This window comes from Oreochromis niloticus, linkage group LG8, assembly GCF_001858045.2.
Source record: "Oreochromis niloticus isolate F11D_XX linkage group LG8, O_niloticus_UMD_NMBU, whole genome shotgun sequence".
NCBI classification, from domain to species: Eukaryota; Metazoa; Chordata; class Actinopteri; order Cichliformes; family Cichlidae; genus Oreochromis; species Oreochromis niloticus.
The window spans coordinates 3,830,778-3,842,560 of NC_031973.2; the positions used below are offsets into that span (position 1 = coordinate 3,830,778).

Consider the following 11,783-nt stretch of genomic DNA (forward strand, 5'->3'; position numbering starts at 1 on the left):
TGTGATCGAAATATAAGGAGACTTTCAGACACAGCCGCCCCCAAATTTAAGTAGTAAATTTGCTCTTCAACCGAAAGTCTAAGCATCATTGAGTTTACAGTCCTCATCATCGTCCCAGGCTGAGAGTCTGACTAATCTGGCAACTGGTCGAAGATATGTCTGTCCCTTGATTGTCACCTCAGCTGCTCTCACCCGACCGTCTGGCCCTGGACAGACCTTGACCACCTTTCCGATAGGCCACTGCGCTCGCGGTAGTTGTGAGTCAACCACCATAACCACTTGTCCTGTGGCTAAGTTGCCAGTTTCTCCCTGCCATCTTTGTCTCCTCTGAAGATCCGGCAGATGGTGACGCAGGAAGTTGGACCAAAAGTGGTCCGCCAGAATCTGACTATGACGCCATCGCCGTCTTCCCAGCATCTCACTCGAAGCATAAATCACCTGGGGGAGTGATGCATCCCGTCGCCCCATTAGCAGTAAGTTGGGTGTGACCGGATCCGGATCCGCGACATCCGAAGAGACATACCCTAGAGGCTTTGCATTAATGATCCCTTCCACCTCGATCAGCACAGTTTGCAAAACTGCCTCTGTGACCGTATTGCCACCCAACACCACTTGAAGAGCTGTCTTCACAGATCTTATCTCCCGTTCCCAAGTACCTCCAAAATGGGGGGAACCTGGTGGATTAAACCGGAACTCAATCTTCTGCTCCGCCAGCTGCTCTTTAATGGGGGCTTCAAGAGCTGAGAAACTAGCCCGCAGTTCGCTCTCTCCTCCCCTGAAGTTGGTGCCACAGTCGGATAGAATCTCATAGGGCTTGCCCCGGCGTGCAATAAAGCGACGCAGAGCCATGAGAAAGGCATCTGTATCTATGCTGTCCAATAGGTCAAGATGCACACAGCTCGTAGTCATGCATTTGAATATGATACCCCAACGCTTTTCAGTGCGCCGTCCTACTTTGACGTTGTAAGGACCGAAGCAGTCAACTCCAGTGGACCAAAAGGGCGGTTTGTATAGGCGCAGCCTCGCAGGGGGTAGATCTGCCATCCGAGGAACATCAGGACTGGCTCGCCACCTTCGACACTCACCACAGCTGTGCTGGTGCCGCTTGATTGCCTCCCTTCCTCGGAGAATCCAATATTTTCTCCTCATCTCCCCGAACACTCGTTCTGGCCCAGGGTGCAACAGCTGCTCATCATAATCTCTGATCAGCAGTTTAGCCACCGGATGCTGCGGGTCAAGGACTATGGGGTGCATGGCATCCAAGTCCAGACCTTCTGCTCTTCTGAGTCTTCCCCCCACTCTTATCAGCCCAATAGCCGGGTCATACTCCGGAGCAAGTGTTAGCAGGCGACTCTGCTTATGAATTGCCTTACCAGCAGCCAGGGCCTGTAATTCTTCGGGGAAGCTATCATTCTGAGCTTGTTTCAGGAGATGCAGCTCAGCAGCTGATGCATCTGTCGCAGTCATGACATGGTTTCCTTCATCAGCAGCCGCCCCATGAAGGATCCGATCGGTAGCCTTAACCGCTTCACTCCATTTGCCAAAATTGGACATTGGCACCGTTAGCTGTGGACTGCATGTGGTGGTGGTTCCACAGAATGCCGTTGCCCTAAGCTCCCCATTGTCCTCTTGCCCTTCGCCTCCCTGGAGAGTTGGCCAGGTATCAGGGTTCGTTAAGAGGAAAGGTGGGCCCTGAGTCCAACGGTTTGGTTGACTCAGCTCGAGAAGGGTTTTCCCTCGCGTGAGGTCATCAGCCGGATTGTCTTCGGTGTTGACATATCTCCAACGTGACACCTCTGTAAGATCTTGTATTTCGGCAATCCTGGTACCAACAAAGACCTTATAGCGGCATGAATCGGATTTGAGCCAGGTCAAAACTGTTGTTGAGTCACTCCATAGGGTGATGTCACTAGGTTGAAATGCCAGCTCAGTCTCGAGTACTTTAGCCAGTTGGGCTCCGGCAAGAGCTGCACATAACTCCAAACGTGGCATAGAAATCTGTTTCCGGGGGCTCACTCTTGACCTCGCCATCGTGAATGCCACGTGGACGTCGCCTTGGGAGTCCTGTGTTCGCAGATAGGCTACGGCTCCATAAGCTCTCTCGGAGGCATCGCAAAATATGTGAGCCTCTCTCCCTGGTCTCCCTGTGTCTGCTCTTGGTGGGACATAGCATCTTGGTAATTCCACCTGTGGCAAGTCCACTAGTTCCTTCTCCCACTGTGTCCATCGGTCTAGGAGGGCCGTAGGATGGATTTGTTCATCCCATCCAACTCCCGCCTTCCAAAGATCCTGAATTAGAACCTTTGCTCGAGTTGAGAAGGGTATGAGGAAGCCCAGAGGATCATATTGTGATGCCATCACCCGGTAAACATTTCTCAGTGTGGGCAGAGAGTACTCCACAAGTCGATGCCTGTATCCAAGGCGGTCAGTGAGACAGTTCCAACGAAGGCCCAGAGCTGGTTCTTCTGGGTCTTGGTTGTGCTGGGAGAGCCAAAGCTCGGTGCTGGCTGCTCTGGCTTCCATTGGTAGGTGCTCCACCACCGACGGAACATTACTGGCCCATTGCCTAATCTCAAATCCCCCTTTAGCGAGTAACTCCCGCATCCGATCTATAAGTGTCTTAGCCTCCTCTGCCAATTGGAGACTATGCAAACAGTTATCGACATAGAAGGCCCTCTCCACCGTGTCCAAGATATCTTCATTACCCTGGCGGTTGTCCCTGACATGTCTTTGGAGGGCATAGGTGGCACAACAAGGACTGCACGTTGTACCAAAAGGCAGAACCTGCCACTCGTACACGCTTGGCTCCTCATCCTTCCTCATAGATCTCCATAGGAAGCGGAGCAGAGGTCTGTCCTCGGGCAGCAACCGAATTTGGTGGAACATTGCCTTGATGTCACCACTTATGGCCACAGTATGCTCCCTGAAGCGGAGGAGGACTCCAAGCAGTGAAGGTCCCAGAATTGGACCTGGAAGCAACTGGCTGTTGAGGCTTAGCCCGTTGTATTGGTATGAGCAGTTGAATACAAGTCTAGCCTTGTTGTTGTGGTGAACTACATGGTGGGGCAGATACCATGACTCGCTCGAACAGTCCACCTTCTCAGGCGATAGCTTCTCAACATAGCCTACCACCTCCAGTTTATGCACTTCCTGACAATAGGTTTCAGCCTGCCCTGGGTCTCTCACTATGCGGCGTTCAGTACTCCGTAGCTGTGGTAGCAAGGCCAGCCTGGGTGCCCAGAGGCGAGGACTGTCATTGCGACGGAGGAGGGGCGTTGCATATCTGGTCACTCCCTCCACCTGCACTCTGATTGTGCGCTGCTCAAGAGCTTCAAGTGCTTTCTGATCTTCCTTAGAACGTGTCGCGGTCTTCACATTTGTGTATGGGAGTACATCCGCCTTCCACAATCGTTCTACATGTTGAAGGAGATCATTACTTGGGGACCCAGTAAAGAGACACTGTTGCTCTTCCACAGCGAACTGGGCTAAGTTAGCTGGACCCTGCAGAACCCATCCAAGGCGGGTACAAACTGCCAATGGACCCCCAGGAGGACCAGACCGTACCGGTTTGGTTGGGACAAGCAGATGAGGGAAGTCTGAGCCAATAAGGACTAAAGGCTGCACCCTGTCGACAGGGGAAAGTGGGAGTCCCTGCAGGTGCGCATATTTTTGCATGAGTGCCTTAACTGGATAACTGTGCTCAGAGAGGCCCAGTTTGTCAGCAGTGAAGGCATGATGGATGTGGTATCTCACTTTAGGATCATGGGCAGGAGAAATCTCAAAGGAGACTGAGGCCCCTTGCAGGTGAATCACATCCTGACGAACAGTTCTTAGTGGAAGTGTCTCGGCTTCCTTCTGTAGATTGAGGTGCTGCACAGCTGGTGGTAGGATGATGGATCGTTCAGAACCGTCATCTAGTACAGCAAAGGTCTCTAATGAATACTCAGCATTGTACAGACACACCTTCACAACTTTTAGCAGGACCTTATGAGGACGGTTTGGGTGATCAATGTAGATGGTGGACGTATCTGGGGCAGTACCAACCATCAGGACTTTCCTGGGCTCCTGTTGGCAAACCTCATGCAGCACGGTGAGATGTTGCTGTTTGCACACTTTACAGGGTGCCTTCAGGGTGCACACATCTGGTGCGTGATTCCGTCCACAACGCCAACAACCTTTATCTTTGATCCACTCTGCAATTTGGGTGGTGGACAGTGTCTTAAATTTGGGACAAAGATTAAGGTAATGCTCACGTGTGTCACAGTATGGACAATAAGGTTTTGGCTTAATCTTCCCTTTGATGGGAGATGTCCGATGACCTGGTTCCAGATGGGCTCCATCCCCCTTCCTGTTGTCTGTGTTGTAATACACAGTGGAAGGATACCTTTGGCTTTTCCTGCCTTTCTGACCTTGTTTGGTCTGGTCCTGAAACATGTCGGCTGCCCTACTGGATATGCGCTTCGCCTGCGATTTCACTTGGAGCCAGGCCGAAAAATCCGGCAGGGTGTATGTCTTGTCAGTTCCAGTTCTCAGTATCCCACGACTGAGGCTGTACTCAACAAACCCATCTCTGTAGCTTGCTGGAAGCTTGCTCAGTAACTTATCAACATGAGAGCCACATCGCAGTTCGTAGCCGTTTTCACCTTCCAGTGATCGAAGCATACCTACTAAAGCCTGCACATCCAGAGCAAAATTGTCGAAGGCTTCTGGGTCCCCCACCCGGATTTGGGGAGAGTTCAGGATCGATCCAAGCTCACTCTGTACGAGCTGGCGGGGTTGACCATATTTGTCTTGGAGAGCCTGGAGCGCTGTAGTATATGGCAGGGGATCATGCATATATGCCTGTGCTAGTTTGTAAGCACTTGGTAGTTTTAACTGCTCCAGAAGGATTTGATATTTGAACTGCTCTGTGAGATGAGTATGGCTGCCGAGCAGACTGTCCAGAGCCATTTTAAGAAGCGCAAAATCACTTTCCTTACCACTGGCGAAAGAAGGTAGTGCTGGCTTGGGGATCCCATACGAGCTGGCAATGAGCAGTTCCATTAAGTTGTTGCCCTTGCTGTCAATAGGTGGCAACGGTGTCTCTGACTGTGAAGACGGCGCTGTGGGCCTCCAGCCAGTTGGTCCGACATTATCCCGCAGGCGGGACTGTAAATTAGGAAGCAGTAGGAACTGACTGGGTGTTGAGTGTGGCACTGGAGGAGGCCATCCCTGATGTTTCACCTTTCCAGGAGGCTGTGATTGTCTGCTAGGGATATTAGAGCTGTCCTCTGCTGCAGGTCGGAGAGCTGGAGTTGAGTAGGTGGTAGGGGGGTGATTTACACCTAGCTGCAGACCATACTGATGACCAGCTGAGGGAGTAGCCATAGCAGGATGGATATGCTGTGTTGGGCACCCATGGAGAGGTTCAGATACTGGCTCAGGGTCAGCCGAGGAGCTGGTGGGAGGTAAGGGCTGTGTATCTGGTACTGATGCATCCACTGGCAAGATCGAAGGTGGGAGAGCATTCACATAGCTATTACGTCCCTGTGTGTTATGTGCTGGCTGCTCCGACAGATCCACTTGAGAGTTTACACCACTGCTGCAAGCCTGAAGCCCTGATTCATACTCACAGTTATTTAGAGATCTAGATGATGGCAACCCATCTTCTTGATCACGAAGGAAAGCAGCGATGAGGGAAGCTTTCTTTAGCTCCATCTCCTTCTCTTTGAGTCGACGCTGCATTGATAGACGTCTGGTAATAGATTCTCTGGTGTCGTGAGCAGTACGTGCCTCTTCGTCTAATTGACGTCTCTGCCTTTCTTGCTGCATGTATAATTCTTCCTTCTTACTGAGGGCTTCCCGGGCCTGAGCATCCAAGATTAAACACTGTTTAATCGAACAGTCCACCTTCTCAGGCGATAGCTTCTCAACATAGCCTACCACCTCCAGTTTATGCACTTCCTGACAATAGGTTTCAGCCTGCCCTGGGTCTCTCACTATGCGGCGTTCAGTACTCCGTAGCTGTGGTAGCAAGGCCAGCCTGGGTGCCCAGAGGCGAGGACTGTCATTGCGACGGAGGAGGGGCGTTGCATATCTGGTCACTCCCTCCACCTGCACTCTGATTGTGCGCTGCTCAAGAGCTTCAAGTGCTTTCTGATCTTCCTTAGAACGTGTCGCGGTCTTCACATTTGTGTATGGGAGTACATCCGCCTTCCACAATCGTTCTACATGTTGAAGGAGATCATTACTTGGGGACCCAGTAAAGAGACACTGTTGCTCTTCCACAGCGAACTGGGCTAAGTTAGCTGGACCCTGCAGAACCCATCCAAGGCGGGTACAAACTGCCAATGGACCCCCAGGAGGACCAGACCGTACCGGTTTGGTTGGGACAAGCAGATGAGGGAAGTCTGAGCCAATAAGGACTAAAGGCTGCACCCTGTCGACAGGGGAAAGTGGGAGTCCCTGCAGGTGCGCATATTTTTGCATGAGTGCCTTAACTGGATAACTGTGCTCAGAGAGGCCCAGTTTGTCAGCAGTGAAGGCATGATGGATGTGGTATCTCACTTTAGGATCATGGGCAGGAGAAATCTCAAAGGAGACTGAGGCCCCTTGCAGGTGAATCACATCCTGACGAACAGTTCTTAGTGGAAGTGTCTCGGCTTCCTTCTGTAGATTGAGGTGCTGCACAGCTGGTGGTAGGATGATGGATCGTTCAGAACCGTCATCTAGTACAGCAAAGGTCTCTAATGAATACTCAGCATTGTACAGACACACCTTCACAACTTTTAGCAGGACCTTATGAGGACGGTTTGGGTGATCAATGTAGATGGTGGACGTATCTGGGGCAGTACCAACCATCAGGACTTTCCTGGGCTCCTGTTGGCAAACCTCATGCAGCACGGTGAGATGTTGCTGTTTGCACACTTTACAGGGTGCCTTCAGGGTGCACACATCTGGTGCGTGATTCCGTCCACAACGCCAACAACCTTTATCTTTGATCCACTCTGCAATTTGGGTGGTGGACAGTGTCTTAAATTTGGGACAAAGATTAAGGTAATGCTCACGTGTGTCACAGTATGGACAATAAGGTTTTGGCTTAATCTTCCCTTTGATGGGAGATGTCCGATGACCTGGTTCCAGATGGGCTCCATCCCCCTTCCTGTTGTCTGTGTTGTAATACACAGTGGAAGGATACCTTTGGCTTTTCCTGCCTTTCTGACCTTGTTTGGTCTGGTCCTGAAACATGTCGGCTGCCCTACTGGATATGCGCTTCGCCTGCGATTTCACTTGGAGCCAGGCCGAAAAATCCGGCAGGGTGTATGTCTTGTCAGTTCCAGTTCTCAGTATCCCACGACTGAGGCTGTACTCAACAAACCCATCTCTGTAGCTTGCTGGAAGCTTGCTCAGTAACTTATCAACATGAGAGCCACATCGCAGTTCGTAGCCGTTTTCACCTTCCAGTGATCGAAGCATACCTACTAAAGCCTGCACATCCAGAGCAAAATTGTCGAAGGCTTCTGGGTCCCCCACCCGGATTTGGGGAGAGTTCAGGATCGATCCAAGCTCACTCTGTACGAGCTGGCGGGGTTGACCATATTTGTCTTGGAGAGCCTGGAGCGCTGTAGTATATGGCAGGGGATCATGCATATATGCCTGTGCTAGTTTGTAAGCACTTGGTAGTTTTAACTGCTCCAGAAGGATTTGATATTTGAACTGCTCTGTGAGATGAGTATGGCTGCCGAGCAGACTGTCCAGAGCCATTTTAAGAAGCGCAAAATCACTTTCCTTACCACTGGCGAAAGAAGGTAGTGCTGGCTTGGGGATCCCATACGAGCTGGCAATGAGCAGTTCCATTAAGTTGTTGCCCTTGCTGTCAATAGGTGGCAACGGTGTCTCTGACTGTGAAGACGGCGCTGTGGGCCTCCAGCCAGTTGGTCCGACATTATCCCGCAGGCGGGACTGTAAATTAGGAAGCAGTAGGAACTGACTGGGTGTTGAGTGTGGCACTGGAGGAGGCCATCCCTGATGTTTCACCTTTCCAGGAGGCTGTGATTGTCTGCTAGGGATATTAGAGCTGTCCTCTGCTGCAGGTCGGAGAGCTGGAGTTGAGTAGGTGGTAGGGGGGTGATTTACACCTAGCTGCAGACCATACTGATGACCAGCTGAGGGAGTAGCCATAGCAGGATGGATATGCTGTGTTGGGCACCCATGGAGAGGTTCAGATACTGGCTCAGGGTCAGCCGAGGAGCTGGTGGGAGGTAAGGGCTGTGTATCTGGTACTGATGCATCCACTGGCAAGATCGAAGGTGGGAGAGCATTCACATAGCTATTACGTCCCTGTGTGTTATGTGCTGGCTGCTCCGACAGATCCACTTGAGAGTTTACACCACTGCTGCAAGCCTGAAGCCCTGATTCATACTCACAGTTATTTAGAGATCTAGATGATGGCAACCCATCTTCTTGATCACGAAGGAAAGCAGCGATGAGGGAAGCTTTCTTTAGCTCCATCTCCTTCTCTTTGAGTCGACGCTGCATTGATAGACGTCTGGTAATAGATTCTCTGGTGTCGTGAGCAGTACGTGCCTCTTCGTCTAATTGACGTCTCTGCCTTTCTTGCTGCATGTATAATTCTTCCTTCTTACTGAGGGCTTCCCGGGCCTGAGCATCCAAGATTAAACACTGTTCCTCAGCTAGACTCTCTTCCATCATCTGCCGCTGCAATTCTGCTAGCTCCATGCCCTTCATCTTCTCTTCCAACATCGCTGTCTGCAAATCAGTTAGCCCTGCGATGATAGAGCCTCCAGAAGGTGAGTGTCCGCTAGCCTGGGATCTAGGTTTGCTGCATTGAGAACCTGAGGCATGTGACCGTGAAGAGGTCGAGCGCGGCTTGGCAGAGCGCTGATCTATAGCCATCCCTGCCTCTGTGCCTGCTGTTGGCTTATCAGTTGAGATAGTTGATTTGGGTTGGTATTCAACTTCATAATCATCAAGGTAAGCCGGGAGATGTCTCTCTCGCTGAGTCTTGCGTCGCACGGATATGTCAGGGATATCCTGTTGCTTAAACTCCATGTCGTCCTCAGTGTAGCTATCTATCCGGCTCGAAGGACCACTTGTTAGAGAGTTATCTCTGGGATGCTGGGATGATAGCTCCCTCAGGACTTAAAACTCCGGTCAGAGAGTGGGGCACAGAGAGTGATGTCCGGATATACTTTAATGGAAGTTAACAGCAGCCCAACAGTACAGCAGTAGGCATATTTAACAAGGGTAGGAGAGGGGACAGACGTGTGGTTCTAAATAACAAGAAACAAGAAGAAACAATTCTCACATGTAAATATATCAATCGTCACTTCCCAACATCATGCCAATATAATGAACTGTAACACAAATAATCAGCTGACTGCTCTGACATAAGAAAGTCCCACAATCTCATTTGAACAGGCAGGAAAACAAGGATATCTGCATATCTCAGGCAACAGAAAAGACTTAATGCTCTCAAATTAGGAAAGGTCAGCAATTACATGGTCTTCAGTGCCCTCTAGTGGCTAAATAACCCAACTGCGGTGCACAGATCCGCCCGCAACAAATGCTACGGTGGTAAGTCACATGCCTCTACCAATCCTGCTAAGTCTCCTAGCATAAACCCCCTGTAATTAACGTCAAACCCGTACTATAAGTGGAAATAAACTCGTAGAACTGGAGGGATTTTGACTCACTTTTGCACAGGAACGCACACGGCTGGAGATCGCTATTCCCCCGCACTCATGGAGAAAAACATGCCTAGTGCTCCTCGGACTCGTGATACGGCAGGACCGTCGTAAAAGCATGTGACGTCATCACCGCAGCAAACAGTAAGAACAAAGTGGAACTTATCGGCAGAGATTAACATTGTACTTATAGCGATGTGATCGAAATATAAGGAGACTTTCAGACAATAACCAAATCTCACAGTTTCTCCATTAATATTGAAAATTCCTCCATCCTTCCTTCTCTGCAGGTAAAGAGTTTGGGTGTCATAATCGACAGTACTCTCTCATTTCAGTCTCACATTAATTACATAACCCGGTCTGCATACTTTCACTTACATAACATTAATCGACTTCGTCCCTTCCTTGCTCCCCATGCTGCTGCCATCCTTGTCCATAGTTTTATTACTTCCCGGATCGATTATTGCAACTCCCTCCTATTTGCTCTCCCCAACAAGTCTCTCCATAAACTTCAACTTCTATAGAATTCTGCAGCTCAGGTCATAACTCGTACTCCCTTAAGAGATCATATCACCCCAATTCTTCAACAGCTTCACTGGTTGCCCATAGAAGCTATGATAAACTTAGTTCTCACGTTTAAGTGCATTCATAACCTTGCCCCTCCTTATCTCTGTGATCTGCTTCATATCACCACTGTTTCCCGCTCTCTCAGATCTTCATCTGCCACTCATCTTGTTGTTCCTTCTGCTCGTCTCATCACTGTGGGGCACAGAGCTTTCAGTCACTCTGCTCCTCGGCTCTGGAACTCTTCCGTCTTAAAAAATATGGATTCCCTTCTCTTATTTAAGTCACAGCTCAAAACCTATTTGTTTAAACTGGCTTACTTGCTATAACACAGAATCCTACATGCTGTCAAATCTTGTTTATTTGTTTTTATTTGTTGTTTTTTGTATTCTAACCCTAACCCTTATCTACTGGTTTATTGATATCTTTTCCTCTTTGTAAGGTGACCTTGGGTCTTGGAAAGGCACCCTCAAATAAAATGCATTATTGTTGTGATTATTAGAGGTTTCTTCCTGTAAAACGGGAGTTTTTCCTTCCCACTGTCAGCAGAGTGCTTGCTCATAGGGTTCGTCTGATTGTTGGGGTTTTTCTGTTTTCTCTGCATTATTGTAGGGTCCTTACCTTACAGTGTACAGTGACTTAAGGTAACGGTTTATAGAAGCAGGATGTCAACCAGTATTCAATTGATTTTGTTTGCTGTTTATTTCTGATATAATTTTCTGATGTCTGGTAACCCTTCTGGGGGGCATGTGCCACCCCATTTGTAAAATCCTGGAAACACCTCTGCTCATATTACATGATTTAAGTTCTTTATATTTCTCAAAATTCATCTCCACTTACAGACTAGATTCCTCTATGTTCCCCTCCTGCTTCTTTCTGCAGGTAGTAGCATAAAGTCTGCATTATTCATTATCGCCATAGGAAGATGGTACACCTGTATACAACTTAAACTCATGAATGATGGATCACATCCTTATGGTGCTGCAGCATTTATACAGCGAGTGATGGGTCTGGCCGGAGTTGTTAGATGCTGCACAGCCGACAATTCAGAAAGTAATTATAGACGTTTTTTAAGCCTCTCTCCATGGGAGAGTTGTTCATGTTGCTCTTCACATTGACCAACTTCTGCACACGCCACTCGCCAGCAACACTACAAATTTACTTTGACTTTCTCTTGATGCTGAGAATTATAATTACTCGGTCTTTAGTACCTCAATTTGAATAAGAATGTGGCTTTCAAGGTATTCTGTGTATTGTGTCAACATCAAGGATCATTAAAAGCCATGAAATTAGTGACTCATTGCTTTCACTGTAATACCAGTGTATGTTTAGCTATTCTAATAACTAGCCAATCAAATGTCCTTATGCAGTGAGGTCAGCGGTGATCATAAGACAGAGGGGGTCAGACAGGCCTGTAAAAACTAAACTGTGGCCGTCCTGGGGGCCTCCGCGGGATGACGCCGTTCATCTGAAAACAAACTTTGCTTCAGTTGCAGATGAGCTTCCAAATGTGAAGTCAGGCTTTATTTACAA

At 49.1% G+C, this 11,783-nt stretch overlaps 1 protein-coding gene and 1 long non-coding RNA gene across 2 annotated transcripts; one reads left to right on the forward strand and one right to left on the reverse strand.

Annotated features, from left to right (window-relative positions):
- Nucleotides 1–54: 54 nt before the first annotated feature.
- LOC109203254 (uncharacterized) lies at nt 55–9,072 on the reverse strand. The gene is made up of 2 exons (XM_019362635.2): nt 5,890–9,072; nt 55–3,096 (listed from the first exon to the last, which is right to left on the reverse strand). Exons 1-2 carry the CDS (start codon nt 9,049–9,051, stop codon nt 79–81), a joined length of 6,180 nt encoding a protein of 2,059 aa, XP_019218180.1. The 5' UTR covers nt 9,052–9,072; the 3' UTR covers nt 55–78.
- Nucleotides 9,073–9,502: 430 nt separating this feature from the next.
- On the forward strand, nt 9,503–9,859 carry LOC112847717 (uncharacterized). Its single transcript, XR_003221441.1, has 2 exons — nt 9,503–9,576; nt 9,706–9,859. It is a non-coding gene; the product is annotated as an uncharacterized LOC112847717 (long non-coding RNA).
- The last annotated feature ends 1,924 nt before the right edge of the window (nt 9,860–11,783 follow it).

Excerpts from the sequence above, each read along its gene's own strand:
- LOC109203254 (XM_019362635.2), bottom strand. The coding sequence starts at position 9,051 with ATGGAGTTTAAGCAACAGGATATCCCTGACATATCCGTGCGACGCAAG. Across the intron at positions 3,097-5,889 it reads AGAAGCTATCGCCTGAGAAG|GTGGACTGTTCGAGCGAGTC; the intron begins GTGGACTGTTCG and ends TCGCCTGAGAAG.